The 19656-nt window shown below is 34.1% G+C and overlaps 1 protein-coding gene across 6 annotated transcripts in view; it reads right to left on the reverse strand.

Moving 5' to 3' along the window:
* The window catches only part of DYNC1I2 (dynein cytoplasmic 1 intermediate chain 2), a 53253-nt gene that overhangs the window by 11267 nt on the left and 22330 nt on the right, over nt 1–19656 (reverse strand). For all 6 annotated transcript variants that reach the window (XM_025850372.2, XM_025850416.2, XM_025850399.2 and 3 more), the window contains 8 exons: nt 9714–9809; nt 9360–9522; nt 9140–9239; nt 8524–8649; nt 7494–7640; nt 7017–7130; nt 6575–6708; nt 5547–5691 (listed from right to left, as the gene is read on the reverse strand). In XM_025850372.2, coding sequence (XP_025706157.1) covers nt 5547–5691; nt 6575–6708; nt 7017–7130; nt 7494–7640; nt 8524–8649; nt 9140–9239; nt 9360–9522; nt 9714–9809 — 1025 coding nt within the window. The remainder of the gene's footprint in view (nt 1–5546; nt 5692–6574; nt 6709–7016; nt 7131–7493; nt 7641–8523; nt 8650–9139; nt 9240–9359; nt 9523–9713; nt 9810–19656) is intronic.

Here is a 19656-nt window from a genome sequence, read left to right on the forward strand (position 1 = left end):
ACTGGCCTACATAATTTTCTAAAGAAAGGGTTATCAATAGAAAAATGGGTAAAAGATTTGAACAGGAATGTCACAAAATGGTCAAAAAACACATGAAAGGTGTTTAACCTCATTAGTCTCAAGGTAATGCAAAATAAAACCACAATGCAATGCAACTACACCTATCAGAATTATTAAAATAAAAAAAGGTAGAAAATATCAAGTGTTGAGAAGGCTGCAGAACAAGGGGAGATTTCATATGCTACCAGTGGATTACAAACTGTAAAACAATTTTGGAAAATTGTTTGGCAATATCTACTAAAGCAGAATGTAGACATATCTTATGGCCAAGTATTTCACTCCTAGATATATGCCCAATAGAAATGAGTGCTTATGTCCATCAAAAATACATCTACAAGTGATTCATGAGGGTAAACTTTTTTTTTTTCCAAGATTTTATTTATTTATTTGATAGGGAGACAGACACAGCGAGAGAAGGAACACAAGCAGGGGGAGTGGGAGAGGGAGAAGCAGACTTCCTGCTGAGCAGGGAGCCCGATGTGGGGCTTGATTCCAGGACCCTGGGATCATGACCTGAGCTGAAGGCAGACACTTAACGACTGAGCCACCCAGGCGTCCCAGAGGGTAAACTTTACTTTATAGAAGTATAAACAATGCTAGTAGCAGCACTATTCATACAGCCCCAAACTGGAATCAACCCAAATACTATAGCAGTAGAATGGATAAATTGTGATATACTTACATAATGGAATAGTATACAACTGAGAGAACAATCTACAGCTCTACTCAACAATATGAATCTCACAAACATAATGTTAATAAGCAAAAGCAGCCAGCCACCAATAAGTAAATATTATATGATTCCATTTTTATACAATATGAAGCAAGTTGTATGCAAATTAGATTAAACTTATTTATGTCTTCTTTAAAAAAGATTTTATTTTGGGTGGGGGGAGAGAACACAAGCAGGTGGAGCAGCAGAGGGAGGGAGAAGCAGGCTCTCCGCTGAGCAGAGAGCCCGACTCGGGGCTAGATCCCAGGACCCTGGGATCATGACCTGAGAGATGCTTAACCAACTGAGCCACCCAGGCGCCCCAACAGAATCTCTTTAAAAAGAAATAATTCCAAGGTCAAAAATATCTTCCTATATAACCTGACTGAAGATACGAACTTTTTGAGAAGGAATGTTTCTATTAAAAGCAATGGAAATACAAAGAAGCAGAGTCTTAAAAGAAAAATGAAGACAGTACTCAGTTCAAGCATTGTCCAGGAGAGTCTCAGCCAATGGATTCTAAGAATTACCACCCATGGCAAGGCTATCTCCATGTGAAAAATGAATGAATCACACCATCTTTGCTTGATGCCATTAAACATTCAAATTAGAAAACTTCTTTTGTTCCAATTCCTTGCTCACCAAGCAATCTTCTGATTATAATTTGGCTTCCCACGTGGGTTGTCTACAGGGAAACAATGAGCTGGTCAGGCCAGCATGAGTATCTGGGTCTTCTGGCAGTTGTTTCTCATTGTTAAATTAATAAATTGACCCTCTCCATATCAGTGTTTTAGAAGCCTTTTAGTTCCAGTCAGCACTCCCTAGCTAATCACTCTAGAAGACTGACAAGACTAAGTTTCTGAATACTGGCCAGCAGCAGGTTACTATAGTAAATGCTAACATGGAGGACCGGGTCCCAGCCTTCCCCAAGAAACACTCCAAATTTGAAGCATTTTTTCATTTGAACTTGTCTAATATGTGCACCGTTCCTATTCCAAGCATTAGGAAAATCTCTTTAACCCTGTTTTAAATGCTGGTGTTCTCTGAGAATTAAATAATGAAGCTATTAAAATATAAAAGAGGATTTAAGACATCAGGGATTGTGAATTTCTTTTTATTAACATATAATGTATTATTTGTTTCAGGGGTAGAGGTCTGTGATTCATCAGTTTGACACAATTCACAGCGCTCACCATAGCACATACCCTCCCAATGTCCATCACCCAGCCACCCCATCCCTCCCGCCCCACCACCACTCCAGCAAAACTCAGTTTTCTGAGATTAAGAGTCTGTTATGGTTTGTTTCCCTCTCTGGTTTCGTCTTGTTTCATTTTTTCCTCTCTTCCCCTATGATCCTCTACCTTCTCAAATTTCACATACCAGTGAGATCATATGATAAATTGTCTTTCTCTGATTGACTTATTTCACTTAGCTTAATACCCTCTAGTTCCATTCACGTCATTGCAAATGGCAAGATTTCATATTTTTTGATGGCTGCATAATATTCCATTGTGTATATGTACACACACCACATCTTCTTTATCCATTCATCTATCGATGGACATCTAGGCTCTTTCCATAGTTTGGCTATTGTGGACATTGCTGCTATAAACATTGGGGTGCACATGCCCCTTCAATCACTACATTTTGTATCTTTGGGGTAAATACCCAGTAGTGCAATTGCTGGGTCATAAGGTAGCTCTATTTTCAACTTTTTGAGGAACTTCCATACTGTTTTCCAGAGTGGCTGCACGAGCTTGCATTCCCACCAACAGTGTAGGAGAGTTCCCCTTTCTGAAAAAGGAAAAATCTTGTTTTGCTATTAGGGCAGAGCCAGATCTTAAAGGATACAAAGATACAACAATTTTTAGTAACTCGTTCCTTCTAGTTTATGGGGGCTCAATTCCCTGAGTCAGAAAACCTTTAAAAAAGTAGAGGCCAAAAAGAAAAACATTTAAAGCCTGTTAAATTCACGAATGTGAAGATACTGATTTAAAAAGCTTAAAATGGAATTGGAACAATGTTTCTAAAGAGATTGCCTACTGGGGCGCCTGCATGGCTCAGTCAGTTAAAAGACTGACTCTTGGTTTCAGCTCAGGTCATGATCTCAGGGTGAGATCAAGCCCTGTGTTGGGCTCTAGGCTTAGCAGGAGTCTGCTGGAGATTCTCTCTTCCTACTCTACTTCTGCCCCGCCCCCCCCAACGCCGCAGCGCTCCCTCAAATAAACTTTAAAAAATAAATTAAAAAAAACCCACAAAAAAAAACTAAAAAAAAAAAAAATCACCTGCCTATTATTCATAACCATTGTGTTGGAGAGCACAGAGACTCTATCAAGATTTTTGGCAGGGTAGAAATAAATACCAGCAACACAAGTACCATGAAGTATAAATCCAAGATCAAAACAGTAACACTGGGAGCCATGATATAACCGAAAAAAAAAATATTTACTCAGCAGATTGTTGCTGTTCTAGCCTTCATAGAGAATTACTTGTGTGCAGAAAAGTTAGAATAAAAGACAATCTTCCGATAAAGTTTTAGAGGGCCCTTAAACATGTATAAAAAAGCTCTGTTCTATGTTGGCTCATCCTTTGGCCACTAACACTGGAGAGGTATGTACATGTGTATGTGTGTGTGGAGGGAGGAGACACATGTATCACAGTTGAATGAATAAATGAAGCGCACAGAGGGAAGCAATGCCTAGCTCAATTAGCAAAGAAAGAGATATGCCTGCCTGTCATTCTTATTCAGAAGGCAGTTCTATGTTGAAATACAGCAAAATACCAGAACAAAAAATACCAACCACCAATCAACCAGCTGTGTGAGTACCACAAAAGCAAGCATCAATCAGTCTGCTATCACAGACATAAGTTCTGCTCTTGTTTAGGCAATGAAGAGGAATTCTTCACTTTCCAATCCTGCTGGTAATATATGCAAGGATGGAAGCCTCAAATTTAAAGCTAAAGACTGGCAACTAAAGCCCTGAGATATTAAAATAAATCTACAAATTTATAAAAGATTCTTTTCAACTACTGAAAAAGGAAGCTGGCCAAAAACCTAACAAAGTTGGCTTCCGTGTCTATATAAAGGACTACCAAGGTGAAAGCACATCAAGAATTATAGCTACTTGTATGGTTACCTGCAGCCTATGCAGAAATAGTTGGCTTCACCTCTCCTATTCTACACCTTGCTTTGGTTTTACTAGCTAGATTATACGTTTCTTTGCTTGTGGTTGTAAGAATCTTCTTCTACACTTTTCCACTGAAAACTCTCATTAAAAAAAACAAAAATTCAAGAACAATCCAAGAAAGAAAACAGATGATTGATTAAATGCATTCAAGGCTCTGTCTGATCCCCATGAAAGAGGAAGCGAACATTGCTAAGTGCCTATTACATGTTAGACACTGTGTTAAGCACTTTTCTATATATTTCCCTCATTAGCCTTAAGTGCTATTTTTATGCTCACTAATGCCAAACATGAAAACGCTCAAATTTAAAAGGCAAGCTTTTAGAGGCAAAGTTTTGTAACTCACTTCATATTACATTGAAAGAAAGCATCATGAAAGAACAAGAGTGAACAGTAAGTCCATCCTAGATTTCTGAGGCCAACTTTTGATATATAAATATGAGTTCACTGTAACAGTAAAGAACATCTCTTAAGACCACTAGGTTTCCTCAAAGAAGCTGAAGAACCAAATAGGGTTTCTAAACTCTGTCTCATGATAATATATTCAAAAAGTCAACATTTAGAATAAGGCAAATAGAAACATGAAAAAATACAGCTTAAAATTTAACTTCATTTAAATAGAATCTGATATTCTGATTATGCAGCTTTGCCAACTACAATGTAATACTGCAGAAAAGCCAGATAGAAAAGTCAAGCCTTCTTAAATTTAATACTTTTTTTTTTAAGATTTTATTTATTTATTCATGAGAGACAGAGAGAGAGAGAGAGAGGCAGAGGGAGAAGCAGGCTCCCAAGGAGCAGGGAGCCCAATGCGGGACTCGACCCCAGGACCCCGGGATCATGACCCGAAGGGCTTCTTAAATTTAATATGGGGTCAAATGAAACTACAAGGCCTATCACAAGAAGTAACATTCCCTACTTGGATTTGCCTTGAGACTTTCACTGGAGCAGGTCAATGTCACATTTATCTGGAATTGCTAGAGGATCAGGAATCACTTTATAACATAGTAGGTTTTTCAAATAACTGAAGCTAATTAAAAGCAAAACAAACTAATTTTTTTATTATGGAAAACAAAAATATATATTCATCCCTGCCTTTAACAATATTTCCTTAATGACTTAAGTTTGTTATTATAGCCTTATTGTATAGGACTTATTATACATCCATTATCTGTCTTTTCTCCATTTTCCAGCAGCTCCGTGAGCCACTGCAGCCTCTAAAAGCTCTTCCAAGAGCAAATGTATGGCTTTTGTGTTGGGCTATACACAGCTATGTAAGATGCTATGAGAGATTATCAGGTGCTTTTTCCCCAACTCAATTCAGAGTAAACAGTTCTGTGCTTGAAGAGCCTAAAATGGGAAGACTGGTCTTTGGTTACGTGGGGTTAACATATTTGTCAGCACACTTTTATGAAAACTACAACATCCAGTGGCTCACTCGCATTCAGTGTAACTTCTTAGCAGGTTTAATCTATCAGTGGATCATTCTAAGCTATTAGAAAGCTTTTCGTCTTTCCTGTGTAGTATTAGAGCACCACCTTGTGTCAGAAACCCAAGGAAATGAGCAGCCATCTGGTGTTTTTAGATACCTTAGTTGTCCAAAGTTTTACTGTCCAGTCAAATGATGAAGTGACAAAAAGATGTGAGAAGTCCACTGCTCCAACAGCTGCATGACAATGGATACCAGTAATTGGTCCTTGATGTCCCTCAAACATCTCACTGATTCCAGCTTTGCTATTTCATAAAAGTGAAAATATTAGGAAAATCTCTTGGAAGTAGACTGCTTATAAATACATCTTATTAAGGATTATATATCAGATTTTTACATAATTTCAACCAACCTAACTCTGCTCATAACACATCAGAGTAACTTATGTTGAGTGTTACTCAATCCAGATTTGATAACACTACTAAAACAGTAAGTACAGTTTGAACTATAAAAATGCTTGTTGACAATACAACTCACAAGTCCAATTATCTGAGGTGATGGAATAGAGACAAAGGGAGGCTATATGTAAGAGAGAAAATCTGGGCTACTATTTTTATATCAAAAGCTTTGAAGTGAAGGTGATCTGTATTTGAGATGAAATCTGGACACTCCATTTTTCTTTTTTAAGGAAGCAATTGATAAGGTACAGCTAGACAATTTCAAAACAGATTGAACAGCAGGAGAAATACTAGTCAATTTAAAATGTGTATGTGACACTACTACACAATTATCAGGAAGATGAACTAAAGCTCAAAGTCCAAATAAATCAAAATGGAAAAACAGCTGAAAATCTTATTTACAACTTTAAGGGTCAGTATGTGGCATGTGCATATTATATTTGCAACTACTGAAAGCTACTTCCTACCATTAACTTCTGTGAGTACATGCATACATACAAAACCATAACACACCACAACCCATAAGATCCAAAACATATCATGATCCAAAATAACCTTTTATTTTAAAAAGTATTTAAGTTTTAATTTTATATACCTGAACTCAAATACAATTTGTCAAAAATAATGAGTGGCTCTATGACAAATTTCTACTTAAACAAGGGGCAATTTGTTTTAATGAGACTATTAAAGGAAGAAATTTAAATAATTTCAAATTCCAGTTTAGATTTACCTGCCATGGCGGCATGCTGTGTACACTGAACCTTCTTCACTCCCAACAACAAAGTTGTTGACATCTCCAATAGGGAAGGACATAGATGTCACAGCTACTGCCTTTGACTGTTTATGAACCAATTCCATGCTATCCTATGTAGAAAAAATTGAGGAAATTATTTTCTAAGTTTGCAACTTTTAATTTTCTAAGAAACATTTCTAGTTTTAATTGGTTTATAAACAATTCTTTTATTATAATACTTATACAAATTTACTTTGATTGAAATGAAATAGGTTTGGAAATAAAGTATATCATGACAAACTATATCTAACAGGTCAGATTTATAAGCTGTTATCATAATACTATTATAAAACATTTATGAAAAAACATAAGCTGGGATTTACATGGACTTAAAGAATAACATTTGTCTCAAAATTTCAGTTTTCCAAGTTTAACCTACCTGTGGATGGGAAAGCATGTCCAGACTCCATGAACAAATTTTTCCATCAGTAGATATGCTAATCAGATTGTGAGCATTTTGTGTTCCAACAACATTTACACAATATACAGGATGCTAAAGAGATGTTAAAAGACATTTTCTGAGATTATTTTGCCAAAAAGATGGAACCATTTTTACACTAAAATCACAGGTGTTCTGTTTCACATCAAAACAGTCTCCTATCTTGATGGTATTTTTAATGTGACATTTGATGCTATTCTGTTAATTAATAAAAGCTTGTCTCAAGATATATGAGTTTTTAATAAAACAGATTTCTAAAAATACAAAAAAAAAAAGGCCTTCATTTTCGGTGGCCAACTGATGAAGAATTCATACATCAAAGGAAACACATTCTGAGACTTCTCTGATGGACACTACTAAGCATTTAATGGTGAAGCAGCACAGAAATCTAATGGAAATAACCTCTTTACTACTTACTGTGTGTGCAGCAGCTGACAGCGGAGTTCTCTGCACTGGAGTTCTTTTATTGCTACGGTTATCCCACAGCACAATTTGGCCTGAATATGTACCACCAACAACCAGATTTGGATGAAATTTTGCAAACGTAGCAGACATCACAGCTGACTGTAAATAAGTAAGATTTCTATACTTAAGGTTCAAATGGAAGAAGCCTGATAAGTTATAAAAATAAATCTAACACACAAACATTTTCCCTTTTATTGTAAGGTATTAGAGATTATAAAAAGACGTAAATTCGTTTAAAAATTTCATTTTATTTCAGAATATAAAAATATACCTTTAGAATAGTTTTTGCTTAAGTCAAACGTAATGATTGTTTATATAAATGTATTCAATTTATAAAGAAAGTAAAAAAATTATTGTTTGATTACAGTATTAAATCAAAAGACAACTGGCTCTAACAGTAATCTGACAACAGGGTATAAGCTAGTTTTGATTCAGTTAAGCATTTTTTTCAGAATTATGATTATTAAAAGATTATATAACTTATACAACTAGAAAAGGCTTGCAAATTCTAACCTTCCACTAAACTCACTTTAAAAATCTGCATCTGTTTCCTACTTCAAACATATGTTTCTATTTAAAACTATCTAGTTCCAACTCCTCAGGCCATGTATAAGTAATTCAGTGGGCCGACCGTCTAATTGTTTTTTCAGCAAATAAGTTCATGAGAAACTCCCTGTAGAAAAGACATTATATAAAAGATTTCTTTTATATAATCAATCACAATAACAGAAAATCACAACTGCAAAGGACTTCAGGTGTGATTAAACATAAGAGATGTCAGAAAAGCTACAAAAGGCAGATCATGTTGAACTGAAAAGTCTTCAGTTTTCTGTTAACATCTGTTTGCAAATATGAGGTGGTTTAGTAAATGCCAATCCAATGAAATCATTATGTTGACAAGAAAAGAAAAAAGGCACTTGTCTAAATTCACTAATGAATTCTTAAACTTAGGGAAGACTGTAAGATACCTTTACTATCTTACCTGGCAGTGAAACACATATTCTGGGGTAGTTTTTTTGTATTTCATATTCCATACAAGGGCTACACCATCAGGTTCATGAGGAGCATCTTCATTGTTATTATAAGAAGCCACGAGTAGCTCTGGATACTGCTCACAAGAATCAAGTGGAGAAAAAATTGCTACACATAAGAAATGTTTCACACTCTTAGTGACTCAACTATTTTTATCAAATTATTTTGAAAATACAAATATTTAACATTTCTGCAAGAAAGGTGTCACAAGAGTTATGATTACTGAGGTGTTAGTAAAACTCTAAATTAGTATAGTTAATTATTTAAAGTGTTTTAACATTAAAACATTTTATTAAAACACGCTGCAATTTTAACCAAAGAATATGGTGAGCAACTGAAATTAGCAAACCTGGGTTGTGGCATAAATTCAATTTTGAGTTTTAAATTAAATGATGTTTCCAATCCTTTCTTCCAAAGTATTTAAGATAAAATGAATACAATAACAGAACCATCATCCATTATTACTCTAAATGACATACACTGATTTAATTACACAAAATTTCCATAATTAAAAGTGCTTGTTAATTTTAATTTAAAAACGAGTAACCAATTTTGTTACAATTTACCTGAGATGACCAATCCAAACAACTAACAACACGATGCTTTGACCAACGTTCATCAAAAAATTGTCGATTTAATGACAGTTTAGCACCTGCTTGAATCTCTCTACAGAAAAAAACCAAATCCAAAAAAAGATGTTACAACTTCTCACTCTTGATCTGAAAGTAATTTAAGTAATCTTAAAGTAACATTGCTAAAGCCATAATTTTAGCAATTAAACATTACCCTTCTTTGTCTTCCAAATCTCTTCCACTGTAGTCAAAGAAGATGTTAATCTGCTCAGAAAGCGCTCTTTCTACAATTCTTGTAGAATGGTCAAAGAAACTTAAAAATTCCTCTGAGTGTAAGATTTGTTGCTTTTCTTCTTCAGTCAGCTCATGAGGGGGAGCTGGAAAACAAATATTTTCCTGAAGTCAGTCTAATTTACGTCCGTCAAATCCTGTCAATTCACTAACAGTTTGGATCAATGAATGCCACATACTTTTTTCCAACCAGATTCACCTCTTTCATTTAGAGCATTGTAGTCTACTTTAACACATAAATAACAAAAAAAAAAATAAAGTTAATTCTTTAGGATACCTTTACTATCATTTTCTTCATCCTTCTTTAAAGTTTTCTCTTCTTCAGGTTCAATAGGTGGTTTAGGAGTCACCACATCATCTTCTTCCTCTTCATCTGAAAAAAAAAAACAGAAAAACACAAAAATTATTTTTATGAAAATAACTGAACTTTTGAGCAACAGTTCAGAAGGTATACAACTAACTTTACATAAATGCAAAAGTAAACCACTGATAAGACAGAACAAGCAACAACACAATTTTAAAGAAATAAATAAGTGGAACTTCTTGGTGTTTATACATACCTATGTGGTATCTCTAATAGTCATTCCAAATTTTGTAGCTACGTAAACTGAATTAAGATATATAAGCAACTAGGACAAATTCCTCATGGAAATCTCTAAAAGCTTGCAAGCATTTATCATTCTAGACAGAACAACATGCAACTCCTGCATAGTTTTATGTAGCATGCTGACACATTAATGCTGTAGAATGAAGAAAATCAAATGTCTAAAATAGCCTACAGAGCTGGCTGCTTACTTGTGATCTGAAACCATCAGCGTCTAATGGGTCTTCATATGGCATAAAGACGGCTTACATTAACTCTCAGGTTGCTATTTGAGAGGCAGATTTTAAAGATAATAGCTATGAGACCACATTTTCTATTCTGTCATTTTAAATGCAAGTCTCATTATCTACCATTGCATGATGTGCAATAAGCACTTAAAATAATGTTTTCTTAACTTGGAACAAAAATATATATTGAGATAATATACAATGTTTACAAGAAGACTATTACTAAATCTCCTCTCCAAACCAAGAACTAACTTAAAATCACTTACTTTAAAATGTTATAGAGCATACAACTCTGCATACCTTCTCTTTTACTATATACTGAGACAGATTTTATGAAGAAAATGCTTATTTTTATTGCCTAAACAGATGTGTCATTTGTCTATAAGGGAATGGCAGCAGGCGTCTGCAGCAGAGTGCATCTTAAGTAATGAGACCCTATTCAATAAGGGGACTTGTTATTTATAGTCATTTCCCCAACCCATGTTCAAAATTATCTAAAGCACACATACATGCTCCATACACAAAAGAATGGTCAAGGATGGGAACCAGCTGCCAAGTCATGGTCCCAGCAGCCAGGCCAGCTGACTAGATAGCAACAACCAGATGGCACTGCTGGGATTGTGTCTTTCTGCTACAAGGTGGCAAAGGGATGGCACAACATTCTTCCGCCTGGCTGCTTCCAATCCGGTCTCTCCCCAATGGTGAGACTGTGCAATTACCCACACTCCAGGAGGCCTACAGATAAGCCTTTACCCTGCAAACAAAATGCAGCTTGTAGGCCACACCAGCTGCCAAACCACACACGTAGTGTTAGGTTTGGAGAGCTATGAAAATCTTTCAGTCTATAGTATAAGCAATAAAAATATAGCTGTACCTGTAGGAAAGAAAGCTTTAAATGACACTGTATAATGCACACAATGATACAACCTCCAACTTAATCAAAATGATAATGACGTATGCCAATCCTACATTACATGAAATTGAGCGATTTTTACGTTCTGACAAGTTTACAGAACTAGGATAAATGGCACGAATGATTTCAATATATGCTCATACTTTTGAACCAAATGGTGAAGGTTAAAATTTTTCCTTTCAAGGGCCTCAATCAGCCACAAAGGAAAACAGTAATCACTGTCTTTTCAGCCAGCCCAACCGCATTTGTCAGCCCTTTCTCCGTCAATGCAGCCAGAGCAATCAACCTGCCAAACATTCAGAATGGAAAAACAATCTGAAAATACAGGGTATAATGCACCTGCCAGTGAAAATGGCCATTTCAAGAAAAGCTAGTGATCTCAGTGACCCTGCTGAGGAGGCGGTGGTGCAAAGGGGAAAGAACACGTAAAAGAATTCTTAGTGATCGCCACTCTCTTGCACATTGACACTTCCTTACAAAGCATGCCAATTACAGCTTTTGTGCTACTTAAAAAAATGAAAGCTTTTTTTGGGCAAAATAATCACACAGAGAAACAGAAAGACAGTACTCCTTTTTAGATGAATTCTCATATACAACAGATTATTAATCTGAAAACAGTATAACTGGTGACAATTCTATACTGTACCGCTCCAACTTGAAATTCTACCATAAAATCACCTGTAGGTGTAATGTAATAAAACAGTTTAATTACATTTAACTCAGAAGTTGACTTCTTTTAGAATAATGATATATTTACACTTCAATTAAAAATTAAGTCTGAGAATATATATATATTTTTTCATTTTCTGGCTATCAGTTATCCTAATCAATTTTGTTTACTTGCAGGGTTTACGGTATGTAAATCCTAAAATCAAAGAGGGGGATTTTGAGACACCCTGGACAGGTCTTCTTGAGCACTGTGAATTATAAATTACAGCCTCCTAGCCACATTGTATTTTCCTCCCTCAACTTTGTTGCATTATACGGCTTCTAAGTACTATTTCCAATGACAGGTGTCAAATTCCTGTCATAATGCATATGGTCAGCATTTTAGTGCCAAGTGACCTCATAATCTACATATTTAACAGAAAAGATCTTGTTTATAGACCATCTTTTCCTTCTAAAATTTAAAATGTAGATGAAGTATGTTAGACAGTGATCTATATCTGCCTCTTACATGGCATTTGCTATGCCTATTTGCCCATATAGATCAGTTTAGTTGTAGCTGAATGATGGATTACCAACTATTCAGATACATGTTTTCAGGATTTTGTTTTAGAATTAATGTACCTACCTCCCTTTCTACATGGATGAAAAACTGATCTAAAAACTATGACAGGTCAAAAGATTAAGCCAAATAAAATTTCAAGGAACAAAAATGATCTGCTCTTCTTAAAAACTACAAAACATCGAATTTTTATTATAAAGCTGGTCTTAAACAATTATCTATCTATATATATATATCAAATATTTGGCAAAAATGCCCAGCAGTAATACCAGATTAGAGAATGTTCCTCTGAATAAATACACTCTTTTTAAAAACTAATACGATAGCTACTAAAGGACTACTGACACGATCGAAAATATATCGTAATTCTGAAGATTTTCTAAGCCAGTCCTTATTACATGATAAACTATAATGTATTTAAAACAGAAAAAGAATGCAACAGAGCAGGAAGACTGAAAAATGGGACTGCCATGTCACATCAATTTATTGATGAATATTCATTGCAATATGCTAAGTGGTTAACTCCATGCTTTCTCTGACAGGGAATCTAAGGTTATAAGCTGAGCAGCAAAGAATGCATAAAAGTAGCAGTTACTTTTAAAATGACAAATCTCTTGTCAATGAATGCTAAGACTAGGTTTAATGAACCATTGAATTTTTACTTTGAGTTAACATCAAAATTGTGATGTATTTTGGTGAGATGGAAAGAAAAGCTGCTCTGTAAATTAAGCTGCACCTAGAAATAACACCAAAGAGTGAAATTCCAGTTGTCGGAATAATCTGTTACAATGGAGTAGGTTAATCAAAGTTAAATCATCTGTAAAATGGGTGGCTTTTGTTAAGCTGAAGGAAGGAGTCTTCAGAGCAGGTTTTCTCATCTGTATGTCACATTACACTTAAGAGACATCTAAGCCAAGAATAAGCCACAGAGTACACTTTGAACTATTTTAAAATGTTACAACACATATAACAGGTAATATGCAACATCCTAGGAAATCCTCACTAAACACTGATACTTTTAAGTCTATCACTTACCATGATTAATTCTCATTATCAAGTGAAAAACAAGTCCCATCATTAGTGCATTAATGTTGTTCAGAAAATATGTTTGTTGTCTATAAATGTATTATGTAGTTTCATTATATTGGTGTGCCGTATTTTAAGATCGTTTTAATGTCCTATGGAGTATTCCTTATTTACCAAGTATCCTGATTATTTATGGTACAAAGGAAGTAGCCACCAAGTTCTAAAAATCAGAAAATATGTTGCATAAAAAATGATTTAATTTTCAAAAATTCAACTTATGAATAACTTCACAAAATCTTTCATGAGATTAGAGGGAAATGCTTTAATCATTAATTTTAAAAAATAAGTCAGATATGAAGTTTTCCTTTAATATTTTCAAAATAACCCTTTCATTTCTAGATCAAAATCATTTTGAATCACTTCATTTCAATCCAGTTGTCCATAATTTCATCTACTTATACCTTACTCTTTAAAATCAATATTAAGAGAAACTTGTACTGGGACAAAGCTTCATGAATGGATCAATGGACTCCATTCTTTTTATATTTTTAAATATCTAGAATGATGTGCAAGTTCTCTTGGATTTCCTTAATAATTTAGATCTTCAACAAGGGAAAATATGTAGCAGTCTTTTAAATCAGGAAATATTTTGAATACAGATCTAATGCTAACTTGGGGGGAAAAAAGAAAGAAGTAAAATTTCAACTATGCCATTTACTTTAACACAATTTGTTTCTCTATATGGTCTTTTAATACAAAATTCAGATTTATCTAGGCACTACTGGCATCATTGACGTAGACCCTGATATCTGTAATCTCATAAGTATTACATTTTTCTGATGCCATAATTTCAGATATGCTGATTAAAAGTCTTTAAGATTAAGAACAAATGCTTTAATTTTCAATTATATTTATATTCTCACAGATTCTCTGAGGGTTAAAACTCACTTTTATAGGTCTTATTTATTCTAGAATTTTAGAAAATTCCATTTTGGACAAAGGTAATATTAACCAGGGGGCCCAGAAATTTAGTCTACCTGGGAAGCATGGATTACAGACAGATATTAAGATCATGCAAAAAAAAATTTAGAGCTATTTACATGTAATACTTTTCTACACATTATAAATACTAATCAACGTGTTCCTAAGGAAAAATACCTGGCTACTAAACCAATACCAAAAATAATTGTAAAACTCCACACAGATAAGAAATTGGAATAGTGTAAGAACTGCACTTCACTGGAAATCAAAAGCCAGGTTCTGGTTGTAGCCCTATGTCACCCACACTGTGACCACAGGCTCATCACAATTAACTTCTTCAGGCCTCAATTTCTTCAGGTATAAATAAACTGATAATATTAGATAACATAGGATTTCTTCCTCTTTAAAAATCTATCGAAAAATAGCAACAACAAAAATCCATACCAAAAAGGTAGATAAAAAATAATGCCATTTTCAAAAGAGTTAACAGACTTTTAAAAGCTAAAGGAAGAAAGTAACTTTTCCAGGAGTGTATCCGTGGGCACCATGAGAAGCTTTTTACCTGCCGAGAGTGAAATTGACTGAGGTCACATGTTCTTTGTCAATTTCTTTCACAGTAGGTGCTTTAAGACAGCAAAGCACCTCAGTTCAGAAACAGTACTACCAACTTAAAGAGTAAACTTGAAAGAAGATGGCTAGAATGGTTAAAAAGAAAAACAAGGCAGAATAAAAACCACTGCTTTTTTAAAAGATTAAGATTCAGCCATTTAAAAAAAAATGGTAGAAAGATAAGAGTTAAGCCTAAGACCAATTTTTATCTTCAATTTAGTAACTCATATTACTCCTGCACTGATTACACTGCCTACCCAAGTTTAATTTACTGTCTGCTACACTCAAATTGTAATTTCAGCAATTTTGTCTCATAGTGAGTTTTGGAATATGTTACATAATTCTTAAATGGAAACCAACGAGGCAAAGTTTGAGAACCACTGTATTAAAGCAATGGGTAAGTCCAAGTACAGTTAAGCACAAAGTGTTTTTATTATAAAACCTTAATTTCAGGGTTTTTCTTTCCCTCTTTCTAAAACTTCCACAAATTGGGAAAAGAAACTTAATGGTAAGAGCCCTAGACATGAAAATAATTTTAATAATATAGAAAGGAAATGATCTCATTTTTATAAATAGCTTCAAAGGCTAAGGATGGCCCCATGGTACCAGGATAAATTTCTCATTCTCCTTCATTTATATAACTAAAAAAAAAAAGCAAAGAAAGGATGACCTAGTGCCTTTATATATATAGCATATACTCAATAAAATTGTAGAATCATGAATGCTTGTTAGGTTGCAAATGAATAAACATGGACCTTTAAATTAGTATCTAAGTCTAGTCCACAAAGGAAAATTTTAAAGGTAGTGGTGCTGATGCAGACATACTCATTAGAAACTGGGCTGAGTTCACTTATCTTGTCACTTTCACCTGCGATCAGTAAAGATAAGAAAAATTATATTTAGCACTATGAAAGAACAAAGCTGTTTATTCATTAATCTTAAACAATTACTATAAAATATCCTGATGCAGATATACCAATAAATAAGTTAATTAAACCATGCTATCCTTTAACGAAGTGTTTTTCAAACTACTGGTCTAACTAAACCAATGAATTTAGCACATTATGGTCATTTTTCATTTAAAAAATGAAATATAACAAGAGAAGGGGGGGTGCTACTTAATAAAACTTTTGTTTTGGTTATACATCTGTATCCATGCTTACTGTATTACACTATAAATTGAATTTTTTATCATAGGTTAGTACCATAAGAGCACAAAAATGCTGCTTCAGTGGCAGCATGAGAAAGCTCACCTTAAAATCAGACTTGGTTTAGAATCTTAGCTACACCAGCTATGTGACCCTTGATAAACTATCCCTTTGAGTTTTACCTTCTTCTTGCGTAAATAGAACCTATACTTAACTCTTATAGTTTTGGTGAGAGGATTAGAGATTAAATGTAAAGTGCTTCACACTGTACCTGATATGTGAGCACTCCTTGTGGTTAAAATTTTCAGCTGTTAATTTAAACAAAGTTTGAAGAACCATTACAAACAAATAGCTAAAACTGAAAGATGTTAACAGGTTCAATTTTGTTCAAAGCATTCAGAGGGATACATAGAACACAAAATAACAACACATTTGTATCTACAAAGTTTGTCAACATGGAACTCAAGAAGGCTTTAAGGAGAATCTATAATGGTTTCATTTATGGATATAAGAGCAAATAAAGACTAGAATATGATATAGTCATATTAAAACCAAGAACTGAGACTAATCATACTTTTTCACCCAATTACATCAATAATTATACTGTAGCCCATTAACACTTGAAAATAGCCTATTCCCAGTAGTTACTTCCAGAGTAAATGCATGACAATAAACAATGCAAGTAAGCAAAATCATTCTCCTTAGTAGATAAAAGCAATTAATTCCTTCGCCAAATACTATGTTCTTACTACATGTCAGGCACTATTCAACCAGGCAGGCATTACAGCAATGAAGAAGAAACAGTCTCTATACTCAGAGAAAATCTGGCAAAGAAGTTAAAGTTTGGTGATGCTAAAAGCCTTGCCCTAAATAATTTAAAACTGAAAAGAACAGAGTTTATCTTGTGCTTCTGGATCATCAGCTTATCTAACAAATCATGATCTTTCACATTTTTAGTTACTTACAAAATAAAAACAGGAAAAAATTTTTTTAAAAATGCTAGTCTTATACAGCTATACACTCAAATTAGTTCAATGGCAATAAGTTACAAGTTAATATTTAAATATTTACACACATCTCAAAATAAGCAATTAAAAATGCACATTTCAAATAGGATATAAAATCATATGTGTATATATATATTTATGTGTGTATATATACAGAGAAAATTTTTTAAAAAATACATTCTAGAAAACTGGAAACAAAATATTAATAGTGGTTATTACACAATGGAATCATGACATTTCCTTTATATCCTTTCTGTATTTTTTAATTGAAGTATAATTGTCACAAAAATCCTGTTAGTTTCAGGTATACATCATAGAGATTTGGTATTTTTATACATGACAAAATGACCCTAACAATATGTCTAGTTATCTGTCACCATATAAAGTTATTGTAATATTACTGAATATATTCCCTATGCTGTACATCATATCCTCATGACTTACTTATTTTATAACTAGAAGTCTGTACCTCTTAGTCCCCTTCACCCATTTCACCCACCCCCAATGTCTGCTCCCACTCTGGTAACAGCCAACAGTTTGTTTCCTGTATCTATGAATCTTGTTTCTGTTCTGCTTGGTTTTTTGGTTGTTTTTTAGACTCTACATACAGTATTTGTCTTTCTCTATCTGACTTATTTCACTTAGCATAATACCCTCTAGATCCATCCATGTTGTCACACATGGCAATATTTTATTCTTTTTAGGGCTGAGTAAGATTCCATCTCCTTTACCCATTCATCTATCTATGGACACTTAGGCTGCTTCTGTATCTTCAACTATTGGTTGAAGATTGTTTTCTTCAGATAAATACCCAGAAGTGGAATTGCTGGATTGTATGGTGATTCCATTTTAATTTTTTGAGGAACCTCCATACTCTTTTCTAGAGTGGCTGCGCCAATTTACATTCCCACCAACAGTGTACAAGGGTTCCCTTTTCTCTACATCATCATCAAATCTTGTTATTTTTTTTCTTTTTGATACTACCCAATCTGACAGGTATGAGGTAATATCTCACTATAGTTTTGACTTGCATGTCCCTGATGACTAATGATGTTGAGCATCTTTTCATGTGTCTATTGACCATCTGTAGGTCTTCTTTGGAAAGATACCTATTCAAGTTCTCTGCCCATCTTTTAATTGGGTTTTTTTTTTTATATTGTCTAAGTTCTTTATATATTTTGGATATCAACCCCTTCTCAGGTGTATGATTTGCCAAGTTCTTCTCCCATTCAACAGATCGCCTTTTAGTTTGGTGGATGGTTTCACAAAAACTTTTTAGTTTAATCCCATCTGTTTATTTTAGCCTTTGGTGCCCTTGCCTGAGGAAACCGGTCTAAAAAAATAGGTATGGCTAAGACGATGTCAAAGAGCTTACTGCTTATGTTCTCTTCCAGTTTTATGGTTTCAGGTCTTACACTGAAATCTTTAATCCATTTTGAATTTATTTTCGTATTTGATGGAAGATAGTGGCCTAGTTTCATTCTCTGTATTTTCTAAATTCTCCATGATATACTACTCTAATAGTTAGAAAAAAATTATTTAAAAAAAAGGAATTCTTCACTTAAACTGAATATGATAGGCATTACCCCAAATAGCTTCAGAATGCTTTACATTTCAAACAATCCAAAATGCATTGCATAAGTATGATGGAATAACTAAAAATAAATCTCCAAATTACTAGATGAAGAAAACCAGCCAAATATACTTTTTAAATGAGTCATTGTGCCCTCATTTTGGCTATTTTGCTCACTTTTTTGAGTTAACATATATAATAATGTAGCTTCAGAAAGACAGACATTAAAATACTTGAATATACTGAATATACTGATTAATAAAATATTATTTTCCAGAAATTATGGAATCCTGCAGTGTTCTCCATACTGTTAATTCAACACTTCATCTTTCCTTTTTTTTGTTTAAGTTGCTTATGTCTCGTGATTACCATCAGTGGCTTTTTTTCTAGTAAGACGAGGATTTTCCTCCTGTGAAAGCTATTTTACCAATCAATGGAGCAAGTAGGAATGAAAAAAATGTATCCACAGAAATGAACATTCACATGATCAAGTAAAAAAAAAAAAAGAACCTAGATAAAAATGTTACCCTGATTTCCTCAAAATTTTTGAAGTGTAATAGTATGTATGATAATGTCAACTCTTTTTGGGGATCAAGATGAAAGTGAACAGAAAAGTTTAAGGTATTTATTTCACTTCCATCCTTAGTGGACAGGGAAAGGAGAGTTGTTAAAAAGTACATAGATTGTAAATAGGTATAATCCTAATTTCTTTTGAGGGACATATAAAAATGAAAATTTAAAGATTTTCTTTGGTAACAGCTAAAGGTTTCAAGGATTCTTTTGGGGGGTGCAGGAGGGACAGAGAGAGAGAGGGAGAGAGAATCTTAACCAGACTCCATGCTGGGACATGGGCTCGACTGCACAACGCTGAGATCATGACTTGAGCCAAAATCAAGAGTTGGAT

The sequence above is a fragment of the Callorhinus ursinus genome, unplaced genomic scaffold (assembly GCF_003265705.2).
Source record: "Callorhinus ursinus isolate GAN/ISIS: 27379988/994484 unplaced genomic scaffold, GSC_fseal_2.0 scaffold2, whole genome shotgun sequence".
In the NCBI taxonomy this organism is placed as follows: Eukaryota; Metazoa; Chordata; class Mammalia; order Carnivora; family Otariidae; genus Callorhinus; species Callorhinus ursinus.